This window comes from Anabas testudineus, chromosome 18 (assembly GCF_900324465.2).
Source record: "Anabas testudineus chromosome 18, fAnaTes1.2, whole genome shotgun sequence".
Lineage (NCBI taxonomy): Eukaryota > Metazoa > Chordata > Actinopteri > Anabantiformes > Anabantidae > Anabas > Anabas testudineus.
Window position 1 is genome coordinate 8044458 of NC_046627.1, and position 13148 is coordinate 8057605.

General features: G+C 39.8%; 1 protein-coding gene across 1 annotated transcript; it reads left to right on the forward strand.

Annotated features, from left to right (window-relative positions):
• Positions 1-2671: 2671 nt before the first annotated feature.
• Positions 2672-11422, forward strand: LOC113168729 (alpha-tectorin-like). The gene is made up of 18 exons (XM_026369763.1): positions 2672-2731; positions 4636-4712; positions 4988-5082; positions 5252-5470; positions 5967-6078; positions 6166-6253; positions 6475-6805; positions 6948-7104; positions 7206-7296; positions 7644-7706; positions 7841-8043; positions 8220-8351; positions 8668-8855; positions 9076-9227; positions 9316-9561; positions 9684-9846; positions 10361-10456; positions 11181-11422. Exons 2-17 carry the CDS (start codon positions 4667-4669, stop codon positions 10454-10456), a joined length of 2382 nt encoding a protein of 793 aa, XP_026225548.1. The 5' UTR covers positions 2672-2731; positions 4636-4666; the 3' UTR covers positions 11181-11422.
• The last annotated feature ends 1726 nt before the right edge of the window (positions 11423-13148 follow it).

A 13148-nucleotide genomic window follows, 5' to 3' on the forward strand; every position in this document is an offset into this window, starting at 1 on the left:
TAAAGATGTTTGACAGATGTGTCATTTAATTATCTCTCTTGTATGGGTTTTCGTTTTAAGGGCCCAATTAAAATGCCAGACACAAGTAGAAATGAAACAAGCTTTAATGTCCAAACAGGAGAAACATGAGAGTACGCAAAGTAGCAAACAAAAACCAAAAAGAACTACAGTCAAAAGATATAAGTGTGCAGTGTATACCAGCAAAAATTACAACAGAAACTCACTGCAACTAAGGCAGGAAAAACTCACACATGGGCAAGGCAGAGGCAAGGTCCAGAATATGGCAAGATCAAAACGAGAAGCTAGAAACTAAACACAAAGATAGATACAGAAAACAAGGCTGGATGCAAAAACTGCAGGAGCACAGTAATAAAAACTGACAATGTTGCAGGTGAGAACTGACAGAGGGAGAGTTTAGCGATAAGGAAAGCTGGAAAAGCAAGGACAGGAAATGAAAGTCAAAATAAAAGCATGGGCCAGGAAGAGAGGACCAGGATCATGACATGTCCTGTTTTAAATATATAGTTTATATGTTTGTAGATATGTTCTTAATGGTTTGAGCCCATCTTTATAATAAACGTTATGATGAAAATGAGACTACAACTAGATAAAAATATTTCAAAATGAGAATTATTACAAAATGTTAACCTTTTTTTGTCACTAAATAAGAATTATGAACCATGAACAAAGTCTCTTAATATGATTCTTTAAAAAATTTTAAATTGAAATTAGGTTTCTGACCCATTAATAATGTAGCAGCTCTCCAATATTTGCCAACAAGAAAAGTTTTCATTCATAAAATATTCTAAGAAGCTTTAAGGTGCAGTTTTCATTTTCATCAACTGTTTGTCTCTAATTTTGATAAAACAACAAAGGATGAGAAAAGACTTGAAGAAGAGAAGCAGCAGTAAGAAGAGATGGTGATAGTTTGAAAGATGATTTGACTGAAGAAGAAGAGAAGTTAGTCATTAAAATTAGCATATCCAGAAAATTAAAAAGATGATGTGATTTACTGCTGATTGTATTATAGTTCCAGCTGAAGATCACATGATTGAAGTAAAGTTTAACTAGCGACTGTTTAAATTGATGTGGTCTGAAACTAAACAATGTGTGGCAGAGAAATTATTCAGCGAGAATCAGATAGATAGAACAAAGAAGCAAATGAAACAAGTGAAACAAAAATCAGAATCAGAAGCCTTTAGTCATTGTAAAGAATACAACGGAAGTGTAGAAGCCTTGGAGTGGTGGTACTAAAAGTCTAAATCTAAGTATGTACAAGTATACAAATACAAAATAAAGTAATACTTGTAAAAATAGAATAAAATATAATAGAATAAGGTGCAGTAAGTAGAGAAAAACATAATTAACATTAATATAAATATTGTGTATGGAATGGAGGTAGAGCTGTATTGCACATTGCAGTTATTGCACACAGAAGTTGTCTATTGGGTGTAGAATGAGAAGTCCTGCTGTATAGTGTAGTATATAGAGGTGTGTGTAAGACAAGTCAGAGTGGGTGTAGTTAGTGTATGTGTGTGTTCAGTATGGTGATTGCTTGTGGAAAGAAGCTGTTCCTGAGTCTGTTTGTCCTGGTTCTGATGGACCTGTACCTCCTGCCAGAGGGTAGCAGGTCAAACAGGGGGGAGGCAGGATGGGTGAAGTCACTGGTCATACTGGTCACTCTGCTGAGGCAGCGTGACAAGTAAGTGTCCTTCAGGGAGGGGAGAGGGCAGCCGATGATCCTCTGCGCTGTCTTTACCACTGTCTGGAGCCTCTGCCGCTCTGCCTCAGTGCAGTGGGAAAACCACACTGTGATGCAGTAGGACAGGATGCTCTCGATGGTTGATGGGTAGAAGGTTAAAACCAGCAGCTCCTGACCTACATTGTTCTTCCTGAGCCCTCTCAGGAAGAACAAGCTTGGAGGATACTAAATTCCACTGTTATTATTGAAAAATTAAAAAGAAACTGCTCGAACACAACCTTCAGACCTTCTCAACTGTGAGAAATGTTTTAAAGTGCTGCAGGTTCCATTTCAGACAAATACCTGTTATTACTGTGTATCACAGCATGTGAATGTGTGAATCTTGTGAAACACGTAGCTACATTTAGGTGTTAGAGAATGTTAAGTTATACACTAGACATGTTGACATTAGACACCTTTACTACCATTTTTAAAAAAATGTCCTATCAAAAGGTTTTTAGTAGTTCTTGTCACTTAAAAACGTACTTAAACAAATATCTTCATTATTAACATTATTTTTCATAAATTATAGAGGGAATCTAAGGGGACAAAGATAATCCAGACACAAAGGAAGCTGGTTTTGAAAGATGGATGGTCACTGGAACATGACTGATGGTTTAGGCAAAACACAAGAGGCAAACATCCAGTATATGAGTGTAATTATTTTATTCTCAAGCAACAAAAAGGTGGAATACCACAATAACAAATGCCCCATGAAGCTGTCACACTATCCTGACAAACCTGAAGAGGACAGACTAGAAAAGTTAGCTGGAAAGATGTACAGGAGGCATCATCACTGCTGACTCCACCTCCAACAATTCTTCCCTCCTGGGTGTAGACAACATGACAAATGCACATAAAAAGAGACAGAGACAGACAGAGAGCACCGTCCTCGTCCTTCACACAGAGACAAACTTGTCCAACATCTGCAGAATCATCAGAGTCTCCAACAACCTTTATCTTCTCCATCCTCCAGCAAAGATCCCAAAGGTAAGACAACGTTCAAAAGATGTGGTAAACAAACATCTGCTCTAAAAGTAGAAAAATATAATATAATATAAATATTTATATTTTCTTAATGGGCAATAAAAAAGAATTTCATAATGTACTGTCAGTATATCTGATAGGAGACAAAATTAACAGTGATTGTGTAAAATTAACAATAAAAAAATATTGGTGTTGCTGAAGTTGTTGACAATGAAAAGCGTAAAAACAACACTAAAACAATAAGACATTAAAAACACAGTAACATTTTCGATGGTTACCATTACTGTTTCTGAATAACATTTCAAATTTTTCAGTTAATTTTCTGTTCTGTTAAAGCCCCATGTGATGGCCGCACTTGCTGCCACACAAGTGAACTATGGGTAACCTCATGTATTGGTTTGGATTTATACACCTTAACCATCATATTCAGTTGATACATTTAGAAAGATTAAGTTTATACCCGTAGAATGTAAAGCAAGACAACAGTCAAAGTTTATTTCATATACTTTATTTAGTTTGTTTGCCAGTAGATTAGTTTCTATTTGTAGCGCGCACATTTAGTTATCTTCTGTACTGTCATCCTATGTTTAACAGTTCTTGTTGGTGTTAATTTATATTATTTTGAGTTACCAGTGCAGAGGTGGCCGAGGCTAGTTGCTGTTGCTGCTGCTGCTCGTCATCTTCTCAGGCCGAGGGCAAAGGACGCGGCCCTGAATAACAGACCTGTTTTATACAGGAAGATTGGATTATACCATAGCCTACCACCTTTGAGGGGGATTTAGGTTGGCATATTGTATACTATGTTGGTCTATGTTAATATTAGTCCTTTGCTGAGGGAGTTGTTTTTGATTAATTGTTTAATTATTTACAACTGAAAAGACTTGCTGTTATGTTTAGTGGGCTTTGGGGTTTTGTTAGTATTCGTTGTTTGTAGTTATCCCCTGTGTGTGTGTGTGTGTGTGTCAAATGGTCTGATCAGCCATTATATATGTTCCCTCGTGTGTTCCTTTGGGTAGGTCAGTTGGTTTTTGTTAGTCTGTTTATTCTGTTGAAGTTATGTTTGTCCAGTCTATTCCGTTATATGTGGTTTCTTTTGTTGACCTCTTTTATGGGCCCTAAGAGTTCTTAAGTATTTTGTGTAATTTTCCTTTCACATTTTTGGATAAATAAATTCCTTTTTTGACAATCTACCTGTGTTTCCTCTTGCCTGGCTGCTTGGTCCCTTACACCCCAATAATCAATTTACTTTTGCTACTTGAATCCTCCTATAGTTGCTGAGTGTTGTACTCACACTTTGACCCCTCCTCATACACAGCTGTACATTTGTATTTCTTGTTCAAGCTGAAGCTGTTAAAAAAACAGTATTATGTGAAATGTTCTGCCATGAATATTTGTTTTCCTTATATTAACGCTCTGGTTCTCTCATTTGAAAATATTTTCTGTAAAATATCACATGCCGACATCTTAAATTTAAACTGATTTCAGGGGGACTTGTTGTTGGATTAGCTGATTCTAAAACTAGTAAATATTACTTTGGTTAACAATTTGAATATCTGAAGTTGCTAAAACTGAACAATAATCAAACCAACAGAGACTGATCAAACTAGAATTACCCCACTGTGGTTTTTGGCCTCTGCTACTCAGTGATGTTTTAGTTTATGCACATGTCTGTCGAGACTCATATTCTTATGAATCTAAATTACTTTCAGAGATGTAGTCTTGATGAGAATGTGACGTACGTGACTTTTGACCACTAAAATCTAATCAGTTCATTATTGACAAGACATTTCATCAACATTTAACGACACAAGACACACACATCACAACCATCAGTCTGAAAACATACAGGACTTTGAAGGTAGATGTGACTTTCTGTCCAATCAAAGACGTCCAACTGTGATTTGTAGGTCTCTGTCAGCTGTACTGACGTCTCCCAACATGCTCCACCCCCTGATCTACCTGTCTGCTCTCAGCCTGCTGGCAGGTGAGTTAACACACACTACATGTACACAGTTTGTCAACTGTACTCACAAGACTTGTTGAGGGACGTCAGCTGAACTAACATGAAGAATTAGCAGAGAATCTCAAGAACAAAGAGCAAAACAGATTTAGATGATAAGATTCAGTAGACATTTTACTTTCTAAGTATCTTTTCTTGATTCCTTTGACTTGCTGGTGAACAAACTCTCTTAAACCTTCATTACGTCACACTTCAATCTGACAGTAGGTCAAACCTCTCATATGTCTCCATGTCTCCAGGTGCTGCTGCACAAGAGATCATTACTGACTTTTCAGTACTGAACATCAGCTCGTGTCCTGTCAACTTTTATGGACAGGAGTACGAACAAATCTATGTGAGTCATATGAAGCTATGTGTGAACGGCTCTTTAATGTCCACTGCAGTGACACCGAACATCTGATCATCCACTGAAGCAGCAGCAGAGTGAGAGCTCTGACTGAATCACAAGCTGATCACAAGCCTTTGTAGAAATGTTGTTTTACTTGTGTCTTTTGTTTTAACAGGTGAATATCTCCAGTGAATTCCTTACCATCTGTTTCAACGGCTTTTACAACCCTGAAACCAGACAAGACTGTATCGTGGGGCCCAAACTCTCAGCCCAGAGATCTGTCTCATTCATAATAGTTTCATACTCTTCTAATGTTGACGAATATGTCCACCAGAAACTGCCAACCATTAAGACTCCTCTGGAATGCATTGGGATTTTCTATGTGGGATCAAATGTGAGTATTGTTGATGAATGAGTGAAATTAACTAGTCCAAATAAAACACTCACAACAACTTACAATTACTGAATCTAAACTAAAAGCTTTTGGAGGTCACTGCCTACTAACATCTGTTTCTCCTGTTCTGAATTTACAGTCTGCATTAGCACTGTTTAACATGGGGACACAAGCAGCTTTATATTTTGTGAATTACAACACGGGATCGTGGGTGAGTACATCCAGTTGCTTTGTAACGTAGGCAGAAATAAATCTCCATAGTAACTTAATTCAGCTTAATTTAACCTGAAACCTGAACAACTGGAAAAACCCAGTTTGGCTGCTCAGAATAATTCTCATGGTAACTTCACTGTATTTAACCTGTTTTTGTACAAGAAGGACAAATCTAAATACAGACAGAAATAAAATCCCAGCTTAATCCCTTTTCTTGATTTTGTACAATACCCTGTATGTTAACTCTGTGATGGTAACTCTGGTTGTGTTTGTCACTGTTTAGGTGTATGACGTCAAGGTCAATGGTGACACGGTTGATAAGCTGAATGTTACAAACACTGATTCCATCTCTCAATATCTGACAATAATAGACACCAGCGGATGCCGACATTCAGGTTGTCCTGAAAAACATTAACATAACATTTTTATATTCTTCATCTGTAATTTATTTAAACTAACACAAACTTTTCTTTGTTTCTCAGGTGTTATGTATAAACCTGGTACGGTGGTGAACTCTAACACAGGAACTTGTCTAAACTGTAGTGACACTGCAGTTCTTCAGACCTCTGAGTAAGGTCCCTTGAAGCGTTGTCAAGACAACAGCACATAAATATACGTGTTTAAAAGAAAAACCTTCTGCATACGACCAATAAAACTATTTAACAAATAATTATATTAATAAAAATAAAAGGTTTTGTAATGACTGGATTACAACTGGGTTCTGGACAAGTGGAAATCTCAAAGTTACTGGAAACTGAACAGTTGTTTCTGTTTCTTTCTACTTTCATCAGCTGCATGATGGACAACACCACCACCACCACCACCACCACCACCACCACCACCACCACCATCACCACCACCAGCACCACCAGCCCCACCACCAGCACCAGCACCACCTGCACTGTGACTGGACCCACTGTCATCGACTTTCATGGCCAAGTGAACTCTATCCAGGATCGATGTGCGTACTCTCTGCTGTCGGATCCATCAGTCCCCAACTTCCAGGTCCTGGCGAACTTCCAGGAACGTCGTCGTAAAGATGTGAGCTTTCTGGACAGTGTGACACTGACAGTGGACGGGTCAGGTGTTCTCATCCACCTGGAACAAGGCGGGGTGGTGAAGGTAAGGTTCCTGCAGCCACGGTCGTGTCAGAGCTCGGTCGGTTCTCATTGTTTCTCTCAGTTGTTGTTGTGAAAACATCTCTTTGTGTGTCTGACATGTTCGATCAGTGATTCCTCCACTTTGTCTCTTTGCTGTGATGCAGCTGGACGACACAGTTCTGACCCTCAACAGCTCAGCTCAGCTGGTTCACGGTGTGGAGCTCTCCAAAAACCAAAGCGGAGTCACTGCAAACATATCACTCCCCAACTACACCACGTCAGTTTTCTTTGATGGCTACACCACACAGATCACTTTCAAAGGTACAGAAAATAAAATCCTATCATTCAGCACATGGGATAAATTGAGAAACGGGCAACAACTGATCTGACCCACACTCTGTCCTGAACATGAACCTGTCCAGGACCTGGTGAACCATCTCTTGTCTCTGGTTTGTGTGGAAACTCCAGCAGGTCTCTGAGTGAACTGAGGATTTCTAACTACAGTGTTAGTGGGTAAGACTTCAATCACAAACCACTGAATTCTTTTCATGAAAGTCTTTCAGGATGCTTTGAAGTTTGTTTTGAGATTTAATCCATTAAACTTTTACCTTATAATGTAAATGTGTTCATACTTTGGTTGACTCTGTATGTTTAGTTGTATATATTGTGGTAAATGGATTTCCTCTACTTGACTTTTACAGTTTCTGTCTTGAGGATAAAGATTACCGGCCTTCTGACTTGTAGAACAAAAATACAAGTCTATGTGCATCTTTATTTGACCCAGTTATGCTCAGAAAGTCTCTTTGTGGTTTTGAATGAGTCAGAGCAGGAACAGTCCTGATCATGTTTTTGCTCCCTAGCTGTGAAGTTCTGTACAATGACACTGCTGACAGTACGATCGACTGCACCATGGAGACTGAACGGTGAGCAGATTTATCCATACACAGAGTATTTATGTGTGTTACACTGTAATCTTTGTGGTTAGTTACGTTACACCTTGTTTGGTGTCATGAGATGTGAGTCTTCATTATTTTGTCTCCTTACCTCTGTGGAGCAGCTGTAACCTCCTGAAGGAGGCGCCCTTCACCGCCTGTAACAACCTCATTGACCCACAGCCCTACATCACCGCCTGCACCGACACTTTGTGCAAATATCCTGCAGTGGACGGACTCGACTGTCAGTTCCTGGAGGCCTACGCCAGAGCCTGCAGCCTGCTAAACAACAACACAATGGAGGACTGGTGGTCAACGATCGGCTGCTGTAAGACCTTCACTTTCACTCTGTGATGTTCTCAGAGAAACACAATGAATGTTGTAAGATAACAAGGTTTTAAAGACAAGACAGGACATGAACAGCCACAGTAAGAACTAAGTACTGAGCCATGTACAGTAACTTCTGTATATTAAACATTATGTGTCCTTGTTTGTCTCTCTCAGCCCCCCCTCAGGCCTTCTGTCAGGACAGGATCTGCAGTGCTCATGAGTTCTGTGGTGACAACACAGACGGTGGAACTCGCTGCTTCTGTCGAGCCCTGTTTGCCGACAAGTACAGTTCAACGGGCGCTTTGGGTACGACAGCTGTGACACAAAGAGCTCATGTTTGACTCACTTGTGCAGAGTTCTGATCTTCAGAGTTTGGAAGGTTTCACACAGATGAACTGTGTTGGAGGAAGAAATGATCACAGTGCTGCTGATGGCTAAAGATCAGATTGTTGTCAGGAACATAGATTGGACGTCATTAAATCAGCTTTTCTTCTACGTTCTTGAATTTTTTGTTGCTTTCAGACTGTTTTAAATTCTCTAACATGAAAACAGTTTACGGAGACAAAGGTTCAGTAACATTTTCATGTCATTATTTCCCTCGTCTGTGCTGCTTGGGTTTCAGGTGATCCAGCGGTCTGCAGCAAGAACTCTGCTTCACTTACTCTGGTCGGTTGTCTCCTGGAGGACAGAAACATCGACTACTCAGCGTTACACCTCAAAAACCAGACCTGCAGAGGTCAGATGGACGAGCTGACCCACTTGGTGACCTTCAGCTTCAACAGCACCAACACCTGTGGGGCTGTGGTCAAGGTGGGTTCTCTCCTCCACCTCTTTACTGATCTTTTCTGATATTCTATAGCTTGAGATCTTTGTGTGAGTTCAGATCTAAACTTCTGTTTTTCTAGTACTGTTGGACCTCTATGTTGTCTATCTGAGCCACACAACAGACTTATTTGAAGACTAAAGTTTGTTAAATAGTTTAAACTTGTGAGGAACTTGAGCAGTGATTTGAATCCCTGTGGTTCTACAGGCCAACAACAGTCAAATAATCTATGAGAACACCATCATGAAGCAGAGCAGCTCCTCTGAGGTCATTTCTCGCAAAAACCAGGTCTACATCGACTTCTCCTGCTTCTATATTCAACCAGACATCAAGAGCGTGTCATTCAGAATTAAAGACAGGTGTGTGACAGATGTTTGTTTAAATTACTGTATGTGAAGCTTGTAGTGAATGTAAAACTCAAGTGTGTGTTGTGTGTTTACTCTGCAGCTCTGTGATCCAGAACATCAAATCTGGACCTTGGGATTACACTCTGACCATGAAGTCCTACACTGATGCCGCTCGAAGGCAAGCTGTGGACTCCAGCACTGAAGTTCTGCTGGACCAGAGGATCTGGGTGGAGATAAAAACTGATGGTCTGGATGGCAGGGTCATTGCGGTGGTGACTGACTCCTGCTGGGCAACCAATGAACCATCACCCAATAGTACTCTGAGATACGACCTGATCAAGAATAGGTGAGACACACACAGAGGTGTCAGCTGCTCATTGATGATCCAAGAGATTCATTAATTAGATGTTTGACTTCTAAAAACAACATCTGTCCTGATGTGATGTTTGTTTCCCTGTTTGTGAGCAGCTGTCCAAATCCCGCTGACCAGACTGTGCGAGTGCAGGGAAATGGACTGGGAACATCCAACTACTTCTCTTTCAACATGTTCCAGTTCTCTGGACACTCTGGTGACGTCTACCTGCACTGCAAAGTCCAGCTGTGTGTCAAACAGAACAACAACTGTGTCCCGGTACACATCGCAGCCAAACACATCACACATGTACACTGATGTAACCAGATCCTCCTCACTGGAAAACACTTAGAACAAGACGTTCTGCTGGTTAACACACAGACTGTAAACTGTTATCACATCTGTGGATTGATTCATGTGGTTCCTCTGCTCACTTTCCTTATTTCCTGTCATCTCTGTATTACACCCAGTTTAATTAAATATATCTGAACAACATCCTCCGGTTTCTACAGCGCACAGGACAATGTTCATATACACTCACCAAGAAATAAATGGCAGTCAGCATTAAGAGTCTCAGCAACATTAAGCTGTATTCACAATCACAAAATGTCCTACTAGCAATAATGACACAGTCTATTCACAGTGTTTTAATCCATCATTAAACTCAAGTCAAATGTTTTATTACTAATCTTGTTTTCCTCCTTTTCCCAGTTACGTTTGTTGATCTGTAAATTTGTATTGTTTACAACAATATATAAACAACAATTGATTGTCTGGAATTCACCTTTTCCAGGATTGTGTCATACCTCTTCGAAGTCGCAGATCTGCCAGACCTCCTAAATATGAACATGAAGCTGCAGCACTCATCACTATGACCTGGACTAATTAGGTAAGACACAACTTTTCTTCTGTAGATTACAATCAGTTTCAGACATTTATGTGTAGTGTCATGTTTGTTAGTAACAACAGGCAGAGAAAGAGGACCTATAGCTTTACTGAAACATTACTAGATGATACATGTGGGGTTAATAGTTGTGTTGTACATGGAGCAACAGAATACGTTGAGCTCTTAATTGAGCCTTTAAGAAAACAACATTTTAGTTAAACTATTGAAAGAAATCAAGTGAGCAATTGATTAAAACATAACCCTGATCCAAATCAGTTAGGAATGTAAGAAGTGCAAGATTGAGAGGATAGTGACTCTTACTCCCAGTAGATCGAAGAAGACTTAAAAAGGGGTCAATGAGAAATGAGGTGAATGGTGAGTGCTTGGGTTTCGTTCGCCTCGGAAACAGTATAGTGCAGACTAGGTGGAAGTTTACCTGGGGGATGATGGTGATACCTGAAGCATATAGAGAAAACAACCAAGGGGTTGATGGGAAATGTAGTCTGGACGAAGGTTGTCCATGTCGGCTTGGGTTCGTCTGAGAAGAACCAGAACCAGAGAGGTTCAGCACCTGATTAGTGAACACTCCTAATCCAGGAACTCAGCAGCAGGAAGGAAAAGGAAACAGGAAGGACAGTGGTCCTCGAGGAGCATGGTTGCTTATCTAATCACAGAAAGAGTGACTGAAAATACTTAAGTCACAGTTTGGTCTGGTTTGTTTTCTCAGGTTGTTTCCATGGTGCCAGGTCGTCCACCACAACAATCCCTGACTTTTGATGGATCCTGATCTACGTATCACACTATTCATAATTACACGGTGAAGGGAAGTGTGTGGGTTTAGATTTGATTTTCTCTATATTCATCATTATATCTGTGATATATCAAACATAACAAACTATAATTGAAAACTTGTTGCATCACTACATCTCCTAAATGTTTGGAGACAGTTCACAACCTCAGGAAATATTGTCCTGTCATCTTCTTCTTTACAGAAACAGTATCTTATCATAAATATAAATGTGTTTGGAGGTGTATAGGGACATTAAATAGATACATATGGGGCAGTGAAGTAATATAAAGGTAATAAAATATGTTCTGTTCTGACAAACTAGAAGGCACTGTCCTAGTTTGTCATCTGTTTGATGTGTTTTAAAATTTCAAGTCTGTAACTTGTTTTCTGAAAATAACTATTACAATAATCTGTTTGTGAGCAAATTAAAGTATGGAAATTAAAGACATTGCAACTGTGTGTGCTTTCTTATTAGGTTAAATCTATTTAATGAAACTCAGTTATAATCTGGAGGCCTTCTTCTAGCAGATTATCCACCAGATACTCAAGAACCAACTGTTGATAAATGAACCAATGCTGAGCACCTCACAGAGAGGTTTTGTAAAAGACATAATATTTTTATAAAAAATGAAAAATAATGATTTAGAAAAGATTTGAGTCAAATTTAATGTGATAAAACCTGGATAGAAAAAGTGTTTGTACACCGACAAACAACAAGATAAACAACACAAAACAAATACCAAAGTGTATTATTCAGAATATTTCTACTATTAAGTTAAACGATGTTGATTCTAGAAACTGAACAGATATTTTCGTAACTTTTAGTATAAGTTCTGTCATTTTTCATATTTTTACTCGTATTAATTTCATCAGTGAAACAAACGGCTGCACTGACTGACATGTTTATTTGTTATTTTCCTGTCAGCTGTTCCCTTTCAGTTGTCTCCACAGTGAATGATTTGTCTTAATATAACCCTCTGCTCTGCTTCCTCTTCTCTCACAACAACTAACTTCATGTCCTCTCTCCCTGCCGCTGTCTCTAAGTCGTACAGCATCGCTGGTCTCACCACCCTCTTGAACACTTTTCCTTGCATTCTCTCTGATCCACACTCCTGACACTTTTCTCCACCCGTCAACACGTCTCTTCACCTCTTTTCCACACTTTCCATTGCTCTGACCCGTTGACCCGTCAGTACTTAAAGTCCTGGACCTTTACCTCTGCTCCCTGTAACCTCACTGTTCCACCTGTTTCCTCTCATTCACACTCAGGTCTTCTGTTTTGCTGCAGCTAACCTTCATTCCTCTGCTTTCCAGAGCACACCTCCACCTCTCTACCTCCACCTGCTCCCTGCTCTCCCCACAGAACACAATGTCATCTGTGAACATCATGGTCCATGGAGATTCCTGTCTAACCTCGTCTGTCAGCCTGTCCATCACCAGAGCAAGCAAGAAGAGGCTCAGAGCTGATCATTGATGGAGACCCACCTCCACCTTGAACTCCTCTGTCTCACCTACAGCTCACCTCACCACTGTCTTACAGCTCTCATAGATGTCCTCCACTACTCTGACAAACTTCTCTGCCACTTCCTTATGAAAACCACTGCTCCTCTCTGTAACGTGCTTCTTCTAGATTTACAAAGACACAATACAGCTCCTTTTGTCCATCTCTGTACTTCTCCATCAGCATCTTCAGAGCAAATACTGCATCTGTTCTACTCTTTCTTTGCTGCTCATCTCTGCCCTTCGCCCAGCTTCCACTATTCTCTCACAAATTCATTTTATTGCTCATCAGCTTTATTCCTCTGTAGTTGCCACAGCTCTGTAAGATGTTGTTAAACAAACTAGTCAGAAACTCTATGGCTGTCAGTGGGACCAGTAACTGGAGATATACAGCTCCAAGGAGGA

Coding starts and splice junctions, on each gene's coding strand:
- LOC113168729 (XM_026369763.1), top strand. CDS start 4,667: ATGCTCCACCCCCTGATCTACCTGTCTGCTCTCAGCCTGCTGGCAG. Junction 7,105..7,205: donor CACACAGATCACTTTCAAAG/GTACAGAAAATA, acceptor GAACCTGTCCAG/GACCTGGTGAACCATCTCTT. Junction 9,562..9,683: donor TACGACCTGATCAAGAATAG/GTGAGACACACA, acceptor GTTTGTGAGCAG/CTGTCCAAATCCCGCTGACC.